The sequence below is a fragment of the Periophthalmus magnuspinnatus genome, chromosome 8, assembly GCF_009829125.3.
Source record: "Periophthalmus magnuspinnatus isolate fPerMag1 chromosome 8, fPerMag1.2.pri, whole genome shotgun sequence".
NCBI classification, from domain to species: Eukaryota; Metazoa; Chordata; class Actinopteri; order Gobiiformes; family Gobiidae; genus Periophthalmus; species Periophthalmus magnuspinnatus.
The window spans coordinates 13156484-13182330 of NC_047133.1; the positions used below are offsets into that span (position 1 = coordinate 13156484).

The 25847-nt window shown below is 41.0% G+C and overlaps 1 protein-coding gene across 1 annotated transcript in view; it reads left to right on the forward strand.

Annotated features, from left to right (window-relative positions):
• Positions 1-25252, forward strand: part of LOC117375317 (nucleosome-remodeling factor subunit BPTF-like) — a 37793-nt gene extending 12541 nt beyond the window's left edge. The window contains exons 11-32 of the mRNA XM_055223397.1: positions 13-148; positions 228-485; positions 1703-2894; positions 3371-3495; positions 4050-4178; positions 4796-4946; positions 5275-5398; positions 6519-6786; positions 7189-7316; positions 7398-7497; positions 8095-8249; positions 8805-9297; positions 12116-12189; positions 13591-13986; positions 14447-14526; positions 14710-14935; positions 15525-16057; positions 18554-18745; positions 19412-19604; positions 20572-20656; positions 20749-20935; positions 24736-25252. Coding sequence (XP_055079372.1) covers positions 13-148; positions 228-485; positions 1703-2894; positions 3371-3495; positions 4050-4178; positions 4796-4946; positions 5275-5398; positions 6519-6786; positions 7189-7316; positions 7398-7497; positions 8095-8249; positions 8805-9297; positions 12116-12189; positions 13591-13986; positions 14447-14526; positions 14710-14935; positions 15525-16057; positions 18554-18745; positions 19412-19604; positions 20572-20656; positions 20749-20935; positions 24736-24775 — 5265 coding nt within the window. The 3' untranslated portion in view covers positions 24776-25252. The remainder of the gene's footprint in view (positions 1-12; positions 149-227; positions 486-1702; positions 2895-3370; positions 3496-4049; positions 4179-4795; positions 4947-5274; positions 5399-6518; positions 6787-7188; positions 7317-7397; positions 7498-8094; positions 8250-8804; positions 9298-12115; positions 12190-13590; positions 13987-14446; positions 14527-14709; positions 14936-15524; positions 16058-18553; positions 18746-19411; positions 19605-20571; positions 20657-20748; positions 20936-24735) is intronic.
• Positions 25253-25847: the final 595 nt, after the last annotated feature.

The window sequence follows — 25847 nt, forward strand, 5'->3', positions numbered from 1 at the left end:
CATATTTCTCAGGTATGGAAGCAGAAGGGTGAAGAGTACAGGGTGACTGGGTATGGAGGCTGGATCTGGGTCAGCAAGACTCGAGTACCCCGCTTTGTGCCCAGGCTGCCCGGCAACACTAACGTCAACTACCGCAAAGAGCTGGAGGGTAAGGGAATGTTTCATAATAAAGCTTTGGAAGGGAATCTCTTTTAAATAAACAATTCTCTAAACTTTATTTTTTGCAGCTAAAATGAAGGAAAATGCTGCTAAGAAAAAGGCAGTGAAAAGTGAAAAACAGACTGAACAAAAGGAAGATGAGGGACAGACCTCCAACGCTGTGGAGCCTCAGAGCACTACTACTACTACTACTCCTACAGATGGACAGAACGCAAATGAGAAGGAGGAGGAGAAGGATGGGAAAGAAGAGGACAGAAAGAAAGAGGATGAGAAAATGGAGGTAGAGCCTTCTAGAGGAAACAATTCGATTCCAGCTGAAGAAAAAGGTAAGAGGAAGTGCATTTGATTGTTCTAAGTATGATTGTTTAAATTTTAAGTAAAGTGTCTTGTGTTGAAAGCCACAATAAAATACTATCTTGAATAAAGTACATGCCAAAAAATATAATAGTTTTCAGTTTGGCAGCTTCCAAAAGTCCTTATTGTTTATTTTGCATGCATAAAACTGACGCACCTCTGCATTTATATGTTAAAATCTGTGTATGTGTATGTAGCGCTGCGACTAACAGCTATTTTTATAGTCGACTGGCCAGTGATTAATTTTCCCATTTCTATTGTCCGTTAATATTTTTAGATACATTTTAAACTGAATCAGGGTACAAATATGCTGACTGCAGGCTGAGAGAATATTTAAAATACAAAAAAAAAGTTTTGTTGTTTTTTTTTTTTACATTGACAATTGACATATCGGCTTGCTTATCAGAAATGCTTTGCTTAAAATTATAGTAGTATTTACTACTATAATTATAAGGTGATAGTAGTAAATAAACTTTTTTTTTATTGTTCAGAATAAAATTTTTCTGTTTCGATACCACTGACAACACTTTGGCTTTAAGTATCTATAAGTGTCCTCAATATCAACTGATACTAGGGCAGAGACTGATAATATAATTTATTTCCTGTAAACCCAACCAGCGTATGGTTAAAAAAAAAAGATCCTAATGAGTTTTGTAACTGTTGTTTATCATTTAAAGTAACTACAAGTTTTATGAAGAGTATTATGTATTATGAGGCGTTTCAGGCCAACACTTCCCAGTCTCAAATTTAAGCTTGCCGTCAAGAAACTTTATTCTGGTACAGTTACTTTTTCACTTGGTGGTATTCAGAATACAGTTACTTTCCTAAATGAAAAATACAGTTACCTAAATGAAAAGGAATACATGGTGGCACTTTATTGTGTCATTTTGGCTTTGTACTGTGTACAATGGGTGTGCTTGCACTTTTTCCCTTATCTAATTAGACATAAGTTAATGCATGCCAAAGAGGGGAATAGAAATAGAAATAAAGCCGTTTGTAATACTCCAAGTATTCAAAATAAAGTATTCATATTGGCCCATGTAATGGAATACATTACAAAATACATTTTAATGCAGGTATTCTGTAACTAAGTATATTTTCAGAGAACTCTTCCCAACACTATGTATTTGAGTTAGACACATTTGTCGTCTCTTTATGCAAGGTTGCTTTTTTTCACTTATTCCCACAGATAAAACTGCACCTCCTCCCTCTACCGATCAATCTATGAGCTCCGAACCAGTCCCCAGCTCCGAGCCCAAGGAGGAGGAGCTCTCTCCTTACTACGATGTGGTCAACGTGAGCCAGGGCTTCCAGCTGCGCACAGTCTACAAGAAGAAGGTCAAACCCTCCAGACTGGACTCACTACTGGAGCGCCGTGTAAAGCAATTCACCTTCGAGGAGAAAGCCCGGCTCGAGAGGCTACGGCAGGCTGCGTTAGCAACCAAGCTCGTAGCAGCAGCCAAACCCCTCAAAAGTGAACCCATGCAACAGCCTCCAGCGACCCCTAGTGTTAAAACAGAAGAGAATGCCCAAGTTAAAGATAATGTGGTGAAAAAACTCAACTTCGAGCCTGAAGAAGTCAAAATTGATCATGAAACTCAGGTGAAATCAGGAACTGGTGAAGGCTCTATAGTCAACGGAGAATCAATATCAAGCAAAAACAATGGAATATCTGAAACAACAGACTCTGAGGAAATGAATACATTGTCTGAAAAGGGGAAGAAAAGGACATTTGAAGAAGTTGAGCAAGACGACAAGAGCAGTTCAGTGCAAGTAAATGGAAAAAATGCTAATGTGGATGCTAACCTTAAACAAGATGGACAAGAGAGCCAAATTCAAGATAGCGTCAAAGAGCCCACAAAAGAAACCGTGAAATCTTTAATGAATGGTAACTTGTGTCAAAATGATGCGCATCCACCTCCTAGCAAAATCCAGAAATTGGACAATCACATAGCAGAAGGACCCAAATCAGATGACATAAAAGATGAGACTAAAAATGCTAGTAGTTCCACAGGTGAAGCTAGCAAACCCACATTCCCAGCTGCCTCCACGCCTCTCACCTCCCAGAAAGCTAAGTCGGGAGGAGTAGCCACTACAGCTAGCTCCATGATTAGCAAAGAGTACTCCACAAAAGAAAGGGTGAGTCTCCAAAAGTTCTCCAAGGGTAAGAAGTTACGTTCAGGGACCGCGCTACCGTCATACCGCAAGTTTGTGACCAAGAGCAGCAAGAAGAGCATTTTTGTCCTGCCCAATGACGACCTCAAGAGGCTGGCAAGGAGGGGAGGATTCAGAGAAGTGCCCATATTTAACTACAACGCCAAGCCAGCACTGGATATATGGCCCTACCCATCGCCGCGGCCAACCTTTGGGATGACGTGGAGGTAGGTTGTGGTTTTTCGTATTTCGTTTTGTGAGAAAAGAAAATGGTTCTGCAAAAAGGATGACAAAGATGTAGTTTCAACATTATGAATCGACATGTCACATGATAACTAAATTTAGTACAGGAATCCCCAAGTCTTTTATCGGACAAGTGTTTAAAGTTCATTATACATTTTTCTGGTAAAGGGTCCAATATTATAGCTTTGTCCAAGTTATATTGTTCTGCAGAATGACATTAATCTTGCATTTATTAAATTATGGGTCGTTTATTGCTTAACAAAAGCAAATAATATCTCACCAGAGACAAGCTAGTAGCAGACCACGTAGCAGACCACGTACCAGAACGGTTACATGTTGAAAATTAATTCGGCATGAATTTGATTTGATTATTTTATTTTCATTCAATATAAAATAATTTGTTTCTTTTTCATATAATCTTGCAGGGCTAACCAACAGTACATTTTGTCACTTCCTCCAGGTATCGTCTCCAAACAGTGAAGTCTCTAGCTGGGGTGAGTCTGATGCTGAGGCTGCTCTGGGCCTGCCTGCGGTGGGATGACATGGCAGTCAAACCCTCTGCGGCTGTCGGAACCACCAGGAAAGGTATGGCTCGGTCTCCACACAATAGGGCATTCTTCGAGTGTTAAATACTCAAAAGTAGCAAAAGGCACTGTACCCGATTTTTTTCTGTCTGAAAATGAACTAGTTTTGTTTTTCACATTTTGAAAACAGTTTGCAGCAGTTCAAACATATTCCCAACTTTCCTAATGCAGCTAGAATGTTACTGTGACCTTGATGCTTACAAACATTAGCATGCTAACAGTGGACTTCCCGGATTCTTTGAGGATAGAACATTTTATAACTTTATACTAATTAGTTGCAAACAGCTTACAGTACACATAATTTCTACCAAAATACCTGCTTTAACAAGTACTGAGGCTGACAGGTTTTGCTCATCTACTTTACAAAGGGAAAGAATAAGACAATACAACCATCCAGTGTCCCTTTTTTGTAAAATTTAAACTTTGTGTTTTATGTGTAGTAAATACAATTACAAACATTCAAATGACTATATCCAGTCATAATGTATTGTGATTTTTTTATTTATTTTCTATACCAACTTCAGATTGATTGTAATGGGTTGTATGGTCTTTCAGAAACCACAGACACTGATATCATCACCACGGAGATTATCAAGCGCAGAGATGTGGGTCCTTTTGGGATCTGCTCCGAGTACTGTATCAGGAAGATCATCTGCCCTCTGGTGAGCCGGGACACCTCCAAAGGTACACACTTTCATTTCAACTTCTTTTCAAGTTCTTAGTTTCTCTAGTTTCACAATTTTGGTGGAATTCATAATTTAATTTCCTGGTTAGACATTGGCAGTGCCCTAACCTTCACCAAATATCTTTTTCCTACACCTAACATCAGTGAAGAGCATTTGACATAAGTAGAGGTCGACAGTAGCTCAGTTGGTAGAGTGTTTGTCCACTGATCCGAAGGTTGGTGGTTCAAGTCCCGCTCTCGACATAAAAAAAAACATCATTGGTTGAGCGGTCAGATCCACTGATCTGTGTTTAACTCCCCTTTCAAACCATTTCTTTTCTCTGGCTAACATCTGTACTTCACTATCTTCAAAGGAGTGGTTAGTGGCTTTGAGTTGGAGATGTACAACGAACTGGGGTCCAGAGGAGCTCTTGCGATGGTGTTGGTACATTCTCTTATGGAGTGGCTTTTCAGTTTTTCCCATCTAATGCTCACTGCATTCTTCACTAGTAGTATCAATTAGTATCTGATTTTCGATACTTTTGACAGCCCTAAAACAAAGCAATTATTAGAAAATATTAATTTGGTTATCTCTACAACTGTGCTTAAATATTGTGCTTTCTCGTGTTTGAAACAGACACCCCAACTCCCCAGAGGAAGGGCCTGCGCTCCAGTGCCCTCAGGCCCAAGAAGCAGGAGCCAGCCAAACAGTCTGGACCTGTCGCTGTGGAGACGTGGATCCCAGAGGAGGAGCTGGAACTGTGGGAGATCAGAGCTTTTGCAGAGAGGTCCATACTAATGTCTTCTGTTTATACAAGATATGACCAGGGTCTAATAGTCATTATTTTTTTGACTCATAAGTCGCTTTCCAAAACCTACTAGCCAATTCAAATATTTTTTTACTTCTGTTTTGTAGTAAAAGGGAAAAAATACCTGAAAATGTATGTTTGATTTTATGTAAATATGCCACAACATTATGTTGAAATTTTTATATTACTAACTAAAATTTCAATATACCAGCAATTAGCCATTTGTTTACTATGAAGTTCAAGACTTGGTTATATGACACTTGTTTTTTGCAATCTAATAAAATTGTGAATGTTTTTGTGTTGCTAGAGTGGAGAGGGAGAAGGCACAAGGAGCGGACCCCTCTAAAATTGGTGCCTCTCTGAAGACTGTGGAGGAGGTCAAGGCCCACCTGGAGAATCAACTCAAGCAGGCCAGACTTGCAGCTCAGCAGGTAACTCCAGCAGTCCACACCACTATCAACTAGATCCGTTCAAGGTTATTGTAGGGCAGACGATTTTGCATAGTACATTTTGAAATTTAAAAAGCAAAAAAAATTGAAGTAGATGACTTTCCTCTCTTTGATCAGGGTAGGTAACCTGGCTCATGCCAGACTGATGTATAACACTCTGAAATGAATATATCAATCTGGGATGGCTTGGATCATAGTAGGAGTGATTGATCGAAGCATCACATCATCGGAACAATCTAAAAAAAACAATGCAGTTGAGAGAAAAGCATCATCTCTGACCACAAAAGCACAAAGCTCTTACCTGTTTTTCAAAAACAAAATAGTCTGTATTTTTGCTAAAATAGAATAAAGTACATTTGTCGGTGTAGCTATGATTGCTTAGTTTCACTTGTGCGCTTCACCTTTGGCTTCAACTTGGTCTCTGGTCTAGAAGATGGATTTTTGTGAGATTTTGAACTAGAAATATTGTGTGAATTAATCTTGCTGCACAAGATTACAGTAACCTCTCTTTCAGTGAGAGCTGTTCCAGGTTGATAAATGTGTACTACTCAATTCAATACCACAATCTGGTGTGAGGCAGGTTAAGGCAACGGGGCAGGAGCCAACATTTCTGTATCATTTAAACCAGGCATGCCCAAACTGTGGCCCAGGGGTCAAATGCGGCCCTCAGATAATTTTCTCTTGGCCCTCAAGCTTCCAGGTGAATTGGCCCATATTAACTTAAACTGTACTTTTTACTGTACATTTCTGAAAATACTAGTTTAACAAGCCCATATCAAATATTAAATGTGTCCAATTGAGGATGTAAGCATGAATAAAGGTCTAGCAGTTCAGTCTAACTTGTAATTAACGCACAGATTTGAAGTATTCACTGTATTGGCGACTAGTCTATGGCCCTGAATCGGCCCTCAGCTTTGTCTGTGTTTTTAAATGTGGCCCTTAATGACAAAAGTTTGGACACCTCTGATTTAAACAAAGCATCTACAAATGTTGATTATTTATAGACCATTACTGCACAATATCTGCAGATTCCACAAGCCAATTGTGTTTTATTTTATAACAAGTACGTGTTCCTGTATAATGTTTTTTTTTTCTTTTGTAGAAACGCCTGGAGCAACAGAAACTTCTAACCACTGCCAGCACCCCCACCACAGCCACCGCCTCCCCCTCATCCACCCCTGCTCCCACGACCCTCTCCACCCCCAGCACCCTTCTGTCTACGGGCCAGAGGACAGGCCTGGCCGCACCTGGGGCTAAGATGGTCCTGGCCTCCAAACTGGGCTCTCCTGCACCATTTCAGCAGGATAAGAACTTTGAGCAGTCCTACATGTCCTGGGTCAAGCAGGGACAAAACAACAGCAGTGGAACAGGTACACAAGGGGTGTGATAAAGCAAAGTCAAGTTTGTGTGTGTGGAGCTTGACTGCTGTGGGTTTGTGGTTCATAGGAGCCACAGATACTGAATACTTTTTTCCTGTAGATTACTGGAGGATTAGGGTGGACCAGATACTTGCAGTGACTTTCAGAACCCTGTCAAAATTGAAGAAGCCTCTTGAATGAGTGTCTTAAACTTATGTCCAGTTGACAGAATTTTCTTTTGTGCTAGAACTACCTGAATGACTGGCCCATATAATCTCTCAACTATAAATGTATTTAATCTTCAAGCAGTCTTTTTTTGCCATTACAGTGAAATATTTATGAAAATACAACACCATAGTCCCTTCTCTATTACAGTGTACACTGACTTATAAAATTTGTCATTGTTCTGTACAGATAACCAGAAAGTCACTAGTATATTCCCATCCGGACCTCCTGCCAACCTGAGGACGTACAGCACATTACACCCTACTACAGGGAACATGAACCTCCGAGCCAGTGCCACTTCCATTGCTCAGCCTCAGGTCTTTATTTATTTATGCTTACTTTATGTTACTTTTGCTCAATAAATGTATCACTCTAAAGTTCCTCTGCTGTGTTTCCAGGCCGTTACGGCAGCAGGTCCAACCCCATCGGGCACACTCACCCAGCCGCCTGCTCCTACAGGGGGAGCAATGGTCAAGACTCCAGCTGTATCTCAACAAGGTCTGGAGCTAGATAAATATCTTTATTGCAGACTTAAGGTTCAGAGTAAAAAATAGAAGTTATATATTATATATTTTAGGGATGTAACAATGGTACATACAATATTATCATGATAAACTGTATGCTACTTTTTCCTTTTAAAATGCCTTTCCAAGACATTTGTTCTGAATCATTGCTGTGATAAGTTATACAAGTTAAATAAGAATTAAATTACGAACTTCCTAAATAACACTTATTTGTTCATGATGACTGCACTGAAATAGAGCAAAGGATCATGGTCTATGTAGTTCCCTCTGTTTTCATCCAATCAGCCACATTGTTTGCTTTGAATCATGGGAAAACAACAGTCTGACATTATCCCAGGTTGATTCTCAAGAGTGAGGGAAAAAAAAGCACGAAGTAAATGGAGATTGATGAGAACATGCAAAAACCACTATATGAGACTATCTCAGGTCATGGTGCAGTATCACAGTAGCAGAAAGGACTAAGTGGGCGGGGCTAACAGCTCAAGCTAAAACACGTTTCTGACTTATGGCTCAAAGTAATCTATAGACCTTTTATATCCACATATACTAAAATGAAAATGTTGTCCATCAGGTCAACCTCAGGTGGCAGCAGCTCAGCTGGCCCCTCCTTCCTCTTCCTCCCCAGCTGCAGGACAGACGTCCACTGCCCCCCAGACCCCCAGGCCTCAGCAGGGACAGGTCAAGCTCACAATGGCCCAGCTCATGCAGCTCACGCAGAGTGCTCAGGTAAATGCAAGAGCTTAAATGTTTTACTATTAGGTCTGACAAGTTATTAAGACTAAAATTAAAATGTGATGGAACTTAAAATATTCAGTAAATTATGTTTTATGTGTAATCTTCTTAATTTAGATTTCTATGCTTTTCTTAATGTTCAGTTTGACTAGTAAATAGTTTTTAATTCAAATAACACAATGTCCCAGTCTTGTCTAAATATTCTAACTCTTAATTAATCACATTTTAATATCAAGATCAAGATTCTTTTTCTCTTTTTTTATGTTTTTGAGAGGTCTGCAGCCAATCCTGCCATGTGGTCTGGAGTAGAGTATAGAACTGAAACTTTACATATTTTTAAAATAAGCAATTATTAAAAGTCTGTATTGTTTATGTTCAGAAAATTGATATTGAAATTAAATGTTTGAATAATTATTGTGAGATGGTGTTCTTAAGTGACCTACCTGGTGTAAGTGTAAGACTACAAATGTTTCTCATGTCGTGTAGCCCAAATTCAAACATTCAAGAAACATTTAACTTGTAACCTCTTATGTCACTTCCCATTTTCAGGAAGGAAACCCGGGCCTGACCGTGGTGATCCAGGGTCAGGGGCAGACCCAGGGCCAGCTGCAGATCGTACCCCAAGGAGTGACCATCATCCCCGGGCCGGGACAGCAGCTCATGCAGGCCGCCATGCCCAATGGCCAAGTGCAGCGCTTCCTCTTCACACCCTTGCCCCCCTCTTCCTCTCCACCCACCACCTCAACCTCTGCTGCATTGACACCCACCAAACTCACTCCCCAAACCCCTACGCCCATACAGCCACGCCCCCCAGCACCTGTCCAGACCACTCCCTCTTCTCTGGCCCAAACGCAAATGGTTGCTCCTCTACCCACCCCAATTTCATCTCCAGTCCAACCAGCTCAACCTCCAATTACTTCAACCCCAATTCTGCCAAAAATTGCCCCTCAAATTTTACCCACAACCCCTTCTGTTACTACGCAACCCCAGCTGCAGAGGGTGCTACCTGCTCCTTTGCTAAATCCAATTCCGACAGTTACCCAGTTACCTGCAACAACACAAGTTTTGACACCGAGCTCACAACTTGTACCCACTGTCCCCCCAATAGCGATTCAACCCCCAAATCCCACCCCAGCATTCACGCAACCATTGTTAAACACTACGTCACCATCTACTAGACCTCCAACCCAAGCCCTAACCCCACCGCAGGAACTTTTGCAACCAGTACGCCCCACCCAGCTCACTTCCCACATTGCGCCCCAAATATCAACCATAAGACACCCAGGCCTTGCAGTGAAGTGTCCTGCCCAGGTTGTGACCTCTTCTCCAGCAGCCACAGTCTCTTTGAATGTCCCCCCCATCCCTACTCCAGCTCTTGCCCCAGTTTCTACTCCGGTCATGGGAGTGACACAGGTAGCAGTCCCCTCTCCAGCCAGAGCCCAGGTACAAGCCTCTGTCCAGGCTCCGCTACTTGCTGCCGGAGCCAGTGCTGTGGTCACCCCAGTTACCGCCACTTCTACAACGCCCTCAGTGCCAGGTAAAGTACTGTGGACTTATGATTATAATTAATGATGATTTTTTAAATTAGATTAGATGGGATTATTCTTATTTATTGAAAGAAAATGGTATTTGTAACATTGCATTATATGAAATAGTGATATGACTCTTACGACAGTCCAATGGTCTTATGCTACCTCTCCACACCCACTTCTCCTGTTAGTCAGTCTTCGTCATCCTTTGAGTGAGTGACAGGTGACTAGAACCAATCACAGTAAAGTGTGAAAAAAAATGGGTTAAAGATGCCTTATATGCCTTTTCTGAAGATCTTATTACAGTATGGCATTAAAGTTATCCATAGCATTTTATTTTTTAACTGATAAATAAAAAAATTATATTGAAAAATATAGTTCTCTTGCAGTATAAACCTACCAGGTATATATAAATATTGATCAGATATAAATTATGAGCCAAGCTTTTGTCTACACACACATTTTCTTCATTGTCAGTCATTGTTTTTTTTCCAGTATTGTTTCTGTGTTTTCAGAAATATTGGGTGTGTTTAATAAAGTGTCAAGTTGGTTATTTGAAACTGCTAGCAGGAAAAAAAAAAAACATTTTCTAACATAGGGCAGTGGATGTGGTTATGTAAACTCCAAATATATATTGCTTGCTCACTTTGTTTTTGTCTTAAACCCTAGTAATGTAATTACTTCATTATTTTACCAATAAAAAAAAAATTGCTTCACTGTTGTAGCTGAATAAGTACCTAAGTTGATACACCCTCTTTTCTATAGCAAATAAATAAATCCAAATATAGCATCAAGTATGAAGATCAAATGTTGAGATTTTTATATAAAAAGCTGATGCCTCAAAGTATTTTCAAATAAGCAGGGTGATGCAATGTTTACACAACTCTAATGCTTTATCTGCTGTGATAGCATTTGGCTGATAAAACTGCACCACTGTGTAGGGCCGGTACTCAGTCAGAAGGTCTGATGTCATAGCTGAGCGGTTGGTGCTCTTGACTCTCAGACACAAGCTTGTGAGATCAATTCCCTAGTAATTTTGTGAGATTTTAAATTGTTTAGTTGTGGACAAATAATTATGAATGAAGTATACATATTTTATAATATAGTATAACATTTTATAATAATAATGTTACTTACCAAAAGAATGTAACATTTAGACATTCTACATAATTGTCAGTGTATATACTGACAATGATACTACTTTTTATCAAAGGGCAAGAAGATTAATTAAAGGTGCACTATAACTTTTTTGTTACTCTGGGGTTGTTATTGCCTTGCTTGGAAGTTTCACATTATGGCATTTAACTCTATTCTGCATTTATTCCACTACAAGAGTTTTTATTGCTAAAAGTAACATGGAAACATATATTCTTACGAATGGGTGTGGTCCCCTCTCCACAGATCTCCCTAGTAACTTGCCCTGGTGTCATCACCTTCTCTCTATGGAGATGAATAAGTTTAATGCCATATTGTGGAACATTCCAGGCAAAGCTGTCCAGCTGACTTTAAGATGCACAAATTACAACGAGACCATTGGCCGATTAATCGACTTAACGATTAAAGGACTGCAACCCTAGAATTTACCTGGACAATCTATGGATTACACACATTTTAAAATAATATTTTACATTCTATCAGCCTCATAACTTGTATATCTCTATCTCCTATATCTCATTTCAGTACTGACAGAACAAAGAGCTCCACCTCCACCCCAAGCCTGGACTGCATCCCAAACTCCGGCTCCAGCACTCAAGCCAGTCCAGCAGGCCATCGTCTCCGCTCAGCCCACCAACCTGCCCCCTCTTCAGGCTTCTATTCCTGCTCCTGCCCCTGTTCCGACCCCTCTCGCCATCTCCACTGCCACACAGTCACTCACTCCACAGCCTAAAGTACAGCTTCCCACTGGGGCATCCATGCAGCAAGTCACCCAAATTCCAGCCTCACAACTTCCCGTTTCCCCAATTCAAATTCCGCATTCACAAATTTCCCAAGTGTCCCAAGTAGCAACAACACAAATTCCAACTTCTCAGCTCCCCGTATCCCCAATTCAACGTGCATTAATTCCCAGCTCTCAACTCCAAGCTTCCCCTCTTCCTGTAGCCCAAATTCAACAACAAATTCCACATTCACAAATTTCCCAAGTTTCCCCAGTCACAACCACGCAAATTCAACAGTCTCAACTTCCTTCACAAATTCAGTCACCACAGCTTCCTGTATCCCCTATTCAAGGAACAATAATTCCTACCTCTCCACTCCCGGTCTCCAGAATTCCAGTTTCCCAAATTCCAGTATCCCAAATTCAAGCACATCAAATTCCGTCTTCTCAAATTACCCAAATTTCCAAAGTAACAACCACGCCAGTCCAATCTTCTCAGCTTCCTGTATCCCAAATTCAAACCACATTAGTTCCCACGTCTCAGTTATCCGTTTCTCAAATTCCGACGCCTCAGCTTGCTGTAACCCAAATTCCGGTTTCTCATATACCGGTATCGCAAACCCAAGCCCCTACCCAAATTTCCGTTGCGCAAATTTCAACCACGCAAAGCCAAATTGCAAAAATTCCCATCTCTCAGCTTTCCCACATCCAGACTTCCCAAATTCCTGTTCAAACTTCTACCACACAAATTCCAGCTTCCTCAGTTGCGTTGCACATAAAAGGTATTCCAGTGTCTACAGTCATGACGACAGTGGGGCAAACTCACCTTCAAGTCCAGACCAGCACCTCCCTCCCGGCTCAGGGTCTAACTCAAGGTCCAGCCCAGATCCGAGCTCAGATCCAGGTGCAGAATTTTGGCCAAGTTCAGCAAATCCAACAGCTGCAAACCCAAGCACAACAAGGCCAGATCCATCCGCAGCAGGTCAGAGTTCAGTTTCAGCCCAGACCGCAACTGCAGCAGAGCACGCAGACACAAGTTCATCCTCAGGTATGGCTACTTTTAATGCGCGATCTGAATTCTCTTTTAGCACAATTAGGAGCAAGTTCTCAGATTTAGGCTCCATTATGTATTTAACAAATTGTTGTTTTTTTTATTTATGACATGAAATAATAATAATTTTAAAAACCATATTCCACTTAAAGGACAGACATTATATATATGCTAAATTCACTATTTAAAACCTAACCATGTTATATACTGTGTTTTCGTTGCATTCATTTGCGCACCTGATTCCTCAACGCCACTGCAATATTCCTACCTTAAAATTCACTTACTGCCTCTGGAGTTCACACACATTTTACATCAGCAACTAGGAATAAGTCTGTGTGTAATAATAAATGCGGTTAATAAAACTTGCATTATGCCACAAATTCATCAAAACAGTTGTAATGTTTTTAGGGCATTATCGAAATGTGCAAATGTGCAAAATTATAACTATAATTTATGACAATCGTGGAGCATTATGTTAAAACTATATAGCAAGACACAAGCACAATATGTCTTATTCAGTATTATCGATTGCAAAAACAGACTTTTCTGCAGACAATACAGCAAATAACAAAACAGTCTTAATTTGTTTTTCAGGTGCAGTTTCAAAACCAAACCCTCCCACTGGTTCAGAGTCCCACCCGGGTCCAGCCGCAGTTCCAGTCCCAGTCTGCATCACAAGTCCCCTCTCAGACCCCTCAGCTGCATGGGCCAGTCCAAGTCCACTTCCAGCAACAACCTCAACAACAACCACCCCAATTGCAACAACCAGGCCAAGCGCAACCACCCACCTCCCCGCAAGTCCTCCCCCAGTCTCCCCCTGTCCAGGCTAAGCTCCAGGTGCAATTTCAGCCCCAGAGCCCTCCGGGAGTATCAGGCCAGATCCAGGTGCAGTCCCCCATCCGGCACCAGCTCATCACGGTCCCAGGCCTCCAACAGCCCGTGCAGCTCCTGTCAGCCCTGCCTCCTCACGTGGCCGCCCAGATACAGGCACAGATCCAGGCCCAAGCCCAGCAACAGGGAGGGACGGTACCGCAGCAGATCAAACTACAGCTGCCCATACAGATCCAGACCGCGGGGGGAGCTATTCAGAACATGGTGACGATCCAGGCCCCACCCACAGTGCAGGAGCAGCTACAGAGGATGCACCAGCAGCAGCAGCAGCCAGTCCAACAGCAAACGCCAACACCACCAAAGAAGAAGAAACATGGCGAGAGCAAAAGAGATAAAGAGCACCACCTACAGGCAGCTGGCAACAGGGACGGACTACACAGCAAGGTGTGAGACATTGACGGACTGTGGATGTACTAATACCACACTGGTACTAGATGTCATCCATTGACTTCCCCAACCTCCATCAGGTTGCATAACGCAATTAGATTTGTTTTGTCACACATACACAATATTTTTAAGATAAGTGCTATTTTCAGTCTCTTCTCCGTTACGGGCAGATATTCAATTCCATTCTTGAACCTCAACCAAGGCATTTACATGCACTTAGTTTTTTGCACATTTCAGGCAAAAAACAAAGTACATGTTTTTTGCCTGAAAAAACATGCACTTGTAGCAGCCATTTTGCTACTTGTGCCTGTACCTCTACAACTCCATAGTGTACAATAGTGCTCTAGATTGCACAGTTGGTTACCTCAAAATCTTTCTATGTTTTTACAGTTGATTCACAACAGAATTATTTCAAGAGAGAGACATACTAAAATCCATATAAACTGATTTGCTTCAGGTGGCCATCAAGAACTCTGCTGCAGAGCTGTTGAAGCAGAAGAAATCTCTGGCTGCTGCTGAACGGGAAGAGAACCAGAGGTAGGTGGTCCTACAATTACTGAACATACTTTCAGTTGTATCATGGTATAAACACAGTACCTTTTCATTTTTGTCAACAACAGACTCATAAAAAATATTATAATAATAATCTAATCAATCTATTTTCTTAGTAACAGTATGTTACAACCCGACTGTTGTACTAACTTTATTGTGTGTCTGCAGAATGATCGTGTGCAACCAGGTGATGAAGTTCCTCCTGGACAAGATCGAGAAGGACGAGAAACAGGCAGCTAAGAAGAGGAAGAAGGAGGAGGTGGTGGAGCAGAAGAGATCCAAGCAGAATGCTTCCAAACTGACGGCACTACTGTACAAGCACAAAGAGCAGCTCAAGGCCGAGATCTTGAAGAAGAGAGCTCTGCTGGACAAAGAGCTACAGCTGCAAGTCCAGGTACCACTCATACTTCTTTAAATACTACTGATACTTATACTCACCATAGTGTTAAGGGTGAAATCACAGGGGCAAACTTTGAAGAAATAAGGAGTTTATCTTAAGCTCCTATACAGATCTAAAGCTGTTTTCACCCAGATAATCATTGTTGACTTGTTGGTGCACATGAACATTTTACACAAATCAACCTACTGTATATCATATTTTAATGGCAAAACATTTCTTAAGTTCCTCACTGAAATTGATGGAATTCCCGCTCAAACCTAAATGTCACCACAACCAGAGGGGGGTCAGTAGCAGTCAAAACTAAAGGTTGGCGGGGCTGGAATATGGTGAATACAGTTAAATTAGCAGTGCATGGAACCCTGTAACAAGAATAGTGTATGGGTATTGAATTCCACTTTTCATATATCCTTTTAAAAAGTTGGTTTTAGTCCTAAGAATCTGGGCACACTTGGCAGTGTGGTAATAGTAACATTAAATGCAAAAGTGCTCCAACAATACTATTTCATTCTTACTGAGGGCAGTGCATGAAATTGTAATGTTATGAATGTAACTACAGTTCTATGATGTTTTGTGTCTTTTACAGGAGGAGCTCCGTCGGGACATCGCACGTCTCCAGAGAGAACGCGAAAAGGCCCGAGCCGCTATCGCCCAGGCCGCCACCGTTAAAGCAGCAGCAGCAGCTTCCCACCCCTCTCACCTCTCCCACCCCTCTCACCCATCTCACCCATCCCACCCATCTCACGCCTCTCACCCATCTACTCACCCTGCACCCTCCACGCACCCCTCCCACACTGCCCCCCACCCACCAGCTCCACCATCCTCCTCTTCCTCCTCCTCATCACCACACAAACGCAGAAGGGAAGAGGACAGGGAGAGGGACCGCAGCCGAGACAAGTACAAGCACCATGACAAGGACAAGAAACGTGACAGAGACAAAGACAGGGACAAACACAGAGACAGAGACAAGGACAGAGACAGGGATAGAGACAAGCACCGGGACCACGACCATGGCTCGTCCAAACACAAGAAGAAGAAGAAGCAGTCGTCTACCTCAAAGGAGCACAAGAAGGACAACAAGCTGTACTGTATCTGCAAGACGCCCTACGACGAGTCCAAGTAAGTCAAACTAGAGGTCATGTAAACCTATTAGGGAGCTATTTTTCCCTGTTTGAAAATTCTAGGAGCACAAGTAGAATACGTTGGTAAATAGATCAATGTATGTTTACTACAATGTGCTTCATCCATGAGGTTCAGAAGCAGAAAATCAGGACTGTTGTCACAAGAATTAACTATTAAAAACATAAGACAGCCTATCTATTGAATGACGAGAGTTCTCAAAATGTCACCTGATTTTTGTTTCTCCTGTATATACACTGCCAGGCCAAAAAAAAAGTCACCACCTGGATTTAACTAAGCAAATGGGTACAAGCCTCCTCCAGTTCAGCAACAGTCAGTGCTCAAAGAATGAGGTCAGCTGACTACCTGAATATACTGAATGACCAGGTTATTCCATCAATGGATATTTTCTTCCCTGATGGCACGGGCATATTCGAAAATGACAATGCCAGGATTCATCGGGCTGAAATTGTGAAAGAGTGTTTCAGGGAGCATGAGACACCATTTTCACACATGGATTGTCCACCACCACGGAGGGTGTGTTCCAATTACAGGGGAATCACACTCCTCAGCCTTCCCGGTAAGGTCTATTCTAGGGTACTGGAGAGGAGAATCCGACCGATAGTCGAACCTCGGATTCAGGCGGAGCAGTGTGGTTTTCGTCCTGGTCGTGGAACACTGGACCAGCTCTATACTCTCCATCGGGTCCTTGAGGGTTCATGGGAGTTTGCCCAACCAGTCCACATGTGTTTTGTGGATTTGGAGAAGGCATTCGACCGTGTCCCTCGTGGTGCCCTTTGGGGGGGTGCTCCGGGAGTATGGGGTCCAGGGCCCTTTGCTAAGGGCTGTCCGGTCCCTGTATGACCGGAGCAGGAGCTGTGTTCGCATTGCCGGCAGTAAGTCAGACCTGTTCCCAGTGCATGTTGGACTCCGCCAGGGCTGCCCTTTGTCACCGGTTCTGTTCATTATATTTATGGACAGAATTTCTAGGCGCAGCCAGGGGCAAGAGGGGGTCTGGTTCGGGAACCACAGGATTTCATCTCTGCTGTTTGCAGATGATGTTGTCCTGATGGCTTCATCGAGCCAGGACCTGCAGCAGGCACTGGGGCGGTTTGCAGCCGAGTGTGAAGCGGCTGGGATGAGAATCAGTTCCTTCAAATCCGAGGCCATGGTTCTCGTCCGGAAAAAGGTGGTTTGCCCTCTCCGGGTGGGTGGTGAGTCTCTGCCCCAAGTGGAGGAGTTCAAGTATCTCGGGGTCTTGTACACGAGTGAGGGAAGGATGGAGCGTGAGATTGACAGGCGGATCGGTGCAGCGTCTGCAGTGATGCGATCACTGTATCGGTCCGTTGTGGTGAAGGAGCTGAGCCAGAAGGTGAAGCTCTCGATTTACCGGTCAATCTACGTTCCTACCCTCACCTATGGTCATGAGCTCTGGGTAATGACCGAAAGGACAAGGTCGCGGATACAAGCGGCTGAAATGGGCTTCCTCCGCAGAGTGGCCGGGCGCACCCTTAGGGATAGGGTGAGGAGCTCGGTCACACGGGAGGAGCTCAGAGTAGAGCCGCTGCTCCTACACATTGAGAGGAACCAGTTGAGGTGGCTCGGGCATCTGCTCAGGATGCCTCCTGGACGCCTCCCTAGGGAGGTGTTCTGGGCATGTCCCACCGGGAGGAGGCCCCGGGGAAGACCCAGGACACGCTGGAGGGACTATGTCTCTCGGCTGGCCTGGGAACGCCTTGGGATCCCACCGGAGGGGCTGGAGGACGTGTCCGGGGTGAGGGAAGTCTGGGAGTCCCTGCTTAGACTGCTGCCCCCGCGACCCGGCCCCGGATAAGCGGAAGAAAATGGATGGATGGAGTCCAGACCTTAACCCCATTGAGAATCTTTGGGATGTGCTGGAGAAGGCTTTGTGCAGCGGTCAGACTCTACCATCATCAATGCAAGATCATGGTGAAAAATTAATACAACACTGGATGGAAATAAATTTTGTGACATTGCAGAAGCTTATCAAAACAATGCCACAGCGAATGCATGCTGTAATCAAAGCTAAAGGCGGAACAACGAAATATTAGAGTGTGTGACCTTGAGGGGCAGGTTGAGGAGAATAACAGCCATCAGCACTAAAGACTAATGCACGTACCTTGATCAGGGATGTGCTGATATGGAGTTTTTGAGCTGATACTTATATTTCATTTAAAGCCCATATGAGGGCCTACAAATTTATTTTAAGTTAAAATAACAGTCACAAATTAACTTTTCACTTTTGTAAAAATAATAACAAAATGTATTTATCTGGGGTATAAAATGCTTAGTTACATGTTTGTGTAAACGGCCATATAATGTTCTTCCATTTTGATTGGATCTGTTCAAAAAGGATACTGATATTAGATACCAATATTTTTTATCCTTCCTCATTCTTTGTGTACCGAGTAATGATAACGGCCAATATCAAAGAATCTGTATCTTGAGGTACCTTAAGTGTTGTGTTTTTTGCAGGTTTTACATTGGCTGTGACCTGTGTTCAAACTGGTTCCACGGCGCGTGTGTGGGCATCACTGAGAAGGAGGCCAAGAAGCTGGAGGACTTTGTGTGTAATGACTGTAAACGTGGCCAGGAGACAGGAGGGGGCAGCAGCAGCAGCAATGAAGAACTCTACTGCATCTGCCGGACCCCCTATGACGAATCACAGTACGTTATATCTATATTCAAAATGAATGAGGTTGGAGTTGTTTTTGTGTTTGCGGGACAGAATATAAGAGGAAATCGGGATAATCATGCTTTTTCATCATATACCCAGTTCAACAACTAGTCATATTTATTGTTATTAAAAGAAAATATATTAATTGTTCATTAAGTAACTATTCACGTGAAACATTCTGCTATCTGCTCGTCTTTTTGGAAATGTAGCTTTTTGCCTGGAATGTTCAACAGTATGGCTTTTATCTATCCATGGAGACTAAGTTACAGGTCAGATCTGTGGAAAGTAAAAACACCTGGAACTGAAGAAATGCAAGAAATTGGTTCAGTGCCGTTATAGCCATACTTACTATTTATCCAAAGTAATAACATCTCCATGGAGTTGAATAATGAACCTTTAAATATTATAATGATTTTACAGAATGTACCATTTTATTGTAATTTATTCTACACATGTAATCATTTGTTAAATTTAATAAATAACATGATCTAATGTGTTATTAAATTATTACAAATTATTTACTCGTAGCTTCTATGGCCAATGAACTAAAAACATAACATAATTCTCTTCTGCCAAACTACCAAACTATTGTGACCCCGTCTTTAGACCCTTGTGTGTCACTGATGGCGCTCACTCCTCTGTACTGTTCTATACAGGTTCTACATCGGCTGTGACCGCTGTCAGAACTGGTATCATGGGCGCTGTGTGGGCATCCTCCAGAGCGAGGCCAACCACATCGACGTGTACGTGTGCCCGCAGTGCCAGTCCACCGAGGACGCCATGACAGTTCTCTCTCCACTCACAGACAAAGACTACGAGGGGCTTAAGAGAATATTACGCTCCCTACAGGTAACACGGTCACTGTTTTTAGTATATAGTATTTAAAGTGTACATGGCAGACTTTATCATAGTTTTACACCGGTTCAAGTCGTAGTTCATGAAGGTTAAAATTAAAAGGAAGTAGCACAGAGTTTTAAAAAGAAACCCCTCCGTCTATAAAACTCCATCGAAAATGCAGGAACAGTTTATGTTGTTTTTTCTGATAGTTAAGGCAGTCAGCAAAACAATATTTCTGTTCAACATGCCTATTGTGTGTATCAGGTGAGTTTTTGCCCCTGTTTACATGATGGTTGCTACGTAACAGTTATGGAATTACCTCTACGTATGTCCCATCTGCTGCCCGTGTCCAACCAGGAAGTAAAATTATTAACATATAATTATGGCTGCTGTGTTTTAGTGAAATGTCACATGTGAAGCGCTCAATATTTTTGAGTCCACTTTTCATCATTAACATACAAAGCATGAATGAAATAGGTAGGGATGCACTGATCTCATACTGGTATTGAATATTGGCGCCGATATTGAAAAATTTGCTGGCTTCCAAATATCTATTCAGCTGATATTCTGATATATTTATTTAGACAAAAATTCTTCTGTAGTTACTTTTAGATCAGCACATCTGTTCAGCCTTGTTTTATTTTTGTTTTAAGGAAAGTCCTGTTTTGCAGTCACTGCACTGGTATTGGTTAATATCAGGTATCGGCAGACACTTTAAGACGGATCGATGTCGGAACTGAAAAAGCTGGATCGATTCACTTCATCCCTAAAATCAATAGGGTCACAAGTCATGGTGGCCATCTTGTGATGTAGTTTGTATAGATAATTGTGCAAGAATGCATAAATTTACAGTTTATGCATGCAAGGGGAAAGATAATTTTTTACTTTAAACTTGGACGGAGCAAACTAAATACATAAAGTAAAAACAATACTTCTAATAAAAAGAGGCTTGTAGTAAACTTTTTCTTGTCCTCCCCAGTCTCACAAGATGGCCTGGCCTTTCCTAGAACCAGTGGATCCACACGATGCACCCGACTATTACAGAGTCATCAAGGAACCAATGGGTACTACTTCTTTCCCCCTTTTTGCTTTGGCAGAGTTACGGAATAAACAAAATCAAACATTGAATTCATTCACATCTTGCCCTTTCTTTTAGATTTCGCCACCATGGAAACCCGTCTGCAGAAGCGACACTACCACAAGCTGACCGAGTTCGTGGCTGATGTGACCAAAATCTTCGACAACTGCCGCTACTACAATCCCAACGACACTCCCTTCTTCCAGTGCGCAGAGGTCCTGGAGGCCTTCTTTGTGCAGAAACTCAAAGGCTTCAAGGCCAGCAGGTAATCATGGAGTTAAATCAGTTAAATATGGGGAATGGAAAGGCTTAGCTAACACAAACCAGAATTCTGTAACATTAAAGGCGCTGTACCTAATTTTTACTGTTGAAAAACCAAACAAATTTTAAACAGTTTGCAGTGGTCCAAAGTTATTCCTCACTTATCTTATGCATTCCAAGCATCTTAATAATTTACAGTGATGAGTTTATAAGTGCTTTTCACAACTTTCAGAGGCCAATGCATAGTTTACAGGCGCAATACAGCTAATTAGTAGCATGCTAACTGCGCACTTCCTGATTATCGGACTTTATAATTATATGCAGGAGTACGCAGCGGACTTATTTGGACCTCAACTGTTCAAATAGATGACAAATGAATGGGTACAGGGCCTTTAAGTATTCTCTTTTGATAAGAAAAGTAGATGTTTTGACAATTTTTATTACAAAAAATGGAAATTAATAATAAAAAAAAATGTTCAGCTCCCTAGAGTTCCTGTGTCAGTCATGGCTGCTTGAACTGTATGTTGGATATCATTGAGGCATTATGAAAACTAGAGGAATAATCATCCTGGTAACCAATAGTAACCAACTTCTACATACCACACAACCAAATGGGCTTTGTGCATGAACTGTACTTGGTAACTATCTTATAACATGCACTTTTTATATATTTTCTTTATTTAATATTTTTGCTTTCACTCTCCTGTGCTTAGTAAGGTCAGCCTGATGCAATGTGACTAACTTGTTGCTAGCACATGCAATGGTCTAGCTATTCACTAATAATACATACAATCCCAAACTTTATTATGATTATTATTATTATTATTTATATCTATTTATTTAGCATTTTTCATTCCATAAGCATGCCCATGAACTAGTTGTGTTTCAGTTTTGCTTTAGCTGTAGAATGGGCCCTGTTCACATTGCCCCGTCTGGTTAGTTCTGGTCCTCTCAAAAGTACGGAATTGGACTTCTTGCTCCTTTTATACTTTATGAGGAATTGGCAGAGTCGCACAAATATAAATCAATATTTAAGTATTGACAGCGAGTTACGGATGGATATCACAGCCAGCATGTTAAGACCTTTACACCGATGTAAGCACTTAACCGGTGGAAGCTTCTGTGTTTAGAAAAGCAGGTAGTTATGTCTTGATAGATGTTAAAATAGTGCTACAATCTGTGTTACCTTGCATACAACAGCAGGTGTGTTTTTGGAGGAAACAACATTATAGATCAGGAAATTGTGTAATATAGGCGCTTTAAATATTGATTTATTTTGGCGTGACGTTGCTTATTCTTCATGGTGAATGAATCTAGCAGGAAGAGACGATTTTGAGAGCATCAGAACTAGCCAGACGGCAGGGTGAAAAGAGCCTATAGTATGCCGCCTTTAACTCTTGTTTTTAAGTCTGTCATCTTGTGCCCTGGTACTGCATGCCTTTCATTTATGCCATCCCATTTCTGTGTGTTGCAGATTATCAGATTCTGATTAAGGTGGGCCAGTCTAGCAGAAGTCTGGACTGGAAATCCGGGGGTCTCTCTCTCTCTTTCTCTCTCTAGTTCTTAAGAGCAAAGAAATATCCAAATTCAAACACAAACAGCCATGTAAACCACCATCTCCATCAAGGGACATGCTTTTTCCATCGCACAATGCAGAAACTATGTCGAACCATTTTAGACCCCATTTTGTATTTATTTTGACTGACGATGGATTATGTTGTATTAATATAAATATCAAGCTGCAGATTTTCTTTTTTTATTAAAGAGATCTATTTATGATACGTTTTGTACTTCCTGTCTACTTAGTAGTAAATGTACAGTTTTTATCATGTGAGATATCGGAGTGGACTATATTTGAGTGTTTTAAAAAAAAACCTATGCAAAAAAATATGGAAATTGTACAACCCCGACAAAAGAAATGGACCTAACATTGTTTCAGATTGAATAAAGGCATTCCTTATGAGTTACTCTGACATGGCTGTAGAAGTAAAAATCTGGAAATTTTGGCAACAGAGGTGTAGACTGTATGATAATAATAATTCATATATGGCAACTAGATGCTTTAAAATTCCATGCATTACTCATTCACTCCTCATTTGACTTTCAGCTTTTAATGACAGCAGCTGCCTTGGGACAGACTAACACATTTTGCACAACACATTCATACATAGAGAGAGGTGGATGGAGTATTTTGCCCAAGGATGGTAGTATGCACTAGTTTGAGCTGGCATCGAACAGTTGACCTTCAGGTTGGTAGGCAAATGCTCCAACTAACCAATAAGTCACTGATGTCTCTACAGTTTATAGAGCAAATGAGTAATCATATAGATGATGTGTTAAGGTTAAAGATGTATTATGTATGTTTTTAGGTGGACAATTCAAAACCTTTTCTCCATGGAGATGTTTTGCCTGAAATGTTTCACAGTATAGCATAACACTTGTAAATGAAGTAAATGAAAGGTGTTGGTTTTCAGGTTCTAAATGTGATGATGGCTTAATCCCAAATGGGAGAAGAGACAGATTTCCCAATTGTTTACACTGTACTTGAAATATCCAAAAGGTAAATACACATATATTGAACCTGATCATTTCTAATAGTGACTAGACCCTAGAAATTAGACTAGACCCCGATATCTACTAAATATTATTGGCTTACAGTGGTGGAATGTAACAAAGTAAAAGTAGTAAAGTACTGTACTTCAGTAAAAATTTAGGTATCTGTTCTTTACTTAACTAATATTTGAAGTGGATACTTTTTACTTTTATGTCACTACATTTGAGAGCAGGTATCTGTACTTTCTATGCCACTACATTTTTGAACAGGACTGAAAAGTAAAAGTGTTTTTATTAGTACATGAGACCTGCTGAAATGGCTGTAGGTTTATTTTTAACATGTTCATAGTTTGAACAAATAAAAACAGGAAAAATTATTCAGTTGTTTTTGTTGAACAAAACTCTGGACTAATCTTGATCAAAATCATTCCATTTGACGCTTTATTAGATCTCAAAGTGCCCATTTAAAAATGTACTTAGAGTAATAGTATTTTGTGCAGATTTTAATACTTTTAAGTTTTTATTTTGTTTTTTTTTCATGTGATACTTTTACTCCTGTACCTGTACTTTTACTTAAGTAACAAAACTGAGTACTATTTCCACCACTGTTGGCTTATAGAATGTTGTGATGTCATCTGAATCCCCGCAATACCATACTGTGGAACATTCAAGGCAACAACATTTTCATGAGACAAGCTGATGACAAATCCTCCACTAGAAAAGTTAAACGGTGCCCTTCAAATTGTTGATGGCAACAAGCAGGGGCGTCGGACAGAGGGAGTAAAGGGTACTGTTTACCCAGGGCCCAGTGCAGGGAGAGGCCCCTACAAAGTCTAATATGCATTTTTCATAAGACAATATGTAGTGTGAGGCCCCCCAAGATGATTTTTACTTAATGCCTAGAATTTTGTGCTAAAAACTTGACAACATGTTAATGGATTGTAAATGGTTGTCATTTACCTTGGAATAGTAACCACTCACAACAGATTACAATTGTAGTCAGGTTTTCCTACTAGAAGCCACTAACGCATTCCATAAAAATACATTTAATTATATATAACACTATTGTTTTAGAGAGATTTCTAATGGTCTATTCAACCTGTTTAACTTTCCATCATTCATAACTCTACTACTTATGTTGCCAAATAAACAATATTTCATGTATCTATTTTTTTCTTGTCTCTGCATTTTGAGGTGTGAGCAATAACGTCACCATAAAACCTCAACTCTCCCTCTCTCCACATTCTGTAGGTCCCATAACAACAAGCTCCAGTCTTCTGCTCAAACGTAATACACCGGACTATTTTTCCTGAACTTTTACGGAGCCTACCCTATCTGCTCTGCACATTTCGGGACCTTTTTGGAGCTATCTTTGGGCCTAACGTAATCGTACAATCTCCATCATGGAAGAAGACTCATTTTCGCGTCATTTTTGTGGTGATCATGTTCAAAATGGGGATCAAGAAGCGGCACTTGAAGACTGAAAGAGCGCACTAAAATAAGCTATTGTGAAAGAATAGTTTTAGTGGTAGTGGCAGACTCAAGAAGGCAATTTGAAGTTGTTAAAATGACTCTCCTCCTTTTTGTATCACCGCTGAAGAAATATTGATGTATATAATGGAATTGAATACATGTAAAAAATACACACTTTTTTGTGACATTATGATGACCATCCATTTCAAAACCTGTTGGACACAGACTGTACAGTTCACTCATTTTCTATGGCTACAACTCTTTGGTTTATAAATTAAAATATGTCTATAAATGTGTGTGTTTATTCTCATTGTCTTTTTTTCTATGCATTTATCAATCCATGAGTTTTAGAGTGATGCAAAAAAAAACAAAAAACTGTTTTCATAACAATTAACAATTCAAAACAAAGCACTGTAATTTATTTTGAAAACCATGAATAACAGTCGCGGGAAGAGAATTGCAGTCCTCAAGTAGAAGTACAAGTTACATAGCTAATAATGTAGGCTTGCTCAACTCCAAATCCAAGTAGTCCAGCCAAATTTTTACCAAAAAATATTCTCAACATACTAGTTGCTGTACTGTCTTATAATTTTAGCAGCATTTTAGATTTCCTTTGCATCAAACTTATAAAGTTACAGTTTAAAGGTTAAGTAGTTTTAAAAGGCAGTGCACATATTCTCTGAGCTTTGGCCAATCAGACCGGGAGATGCAGTGCTGTTATGTCCTTGTAGTTTTCATTCATGTTAGTAGAAAAATAGGACAATTAGTTGAAACAGACTACAAGTGCATCTCAAAACCATCTTTTGCATTTTGTGGAGATCTTCACAATAATATGAATTTATCTGAAGAGCAACTTGAGCAAAGAATGCATCTATTTAAATACCAATTGT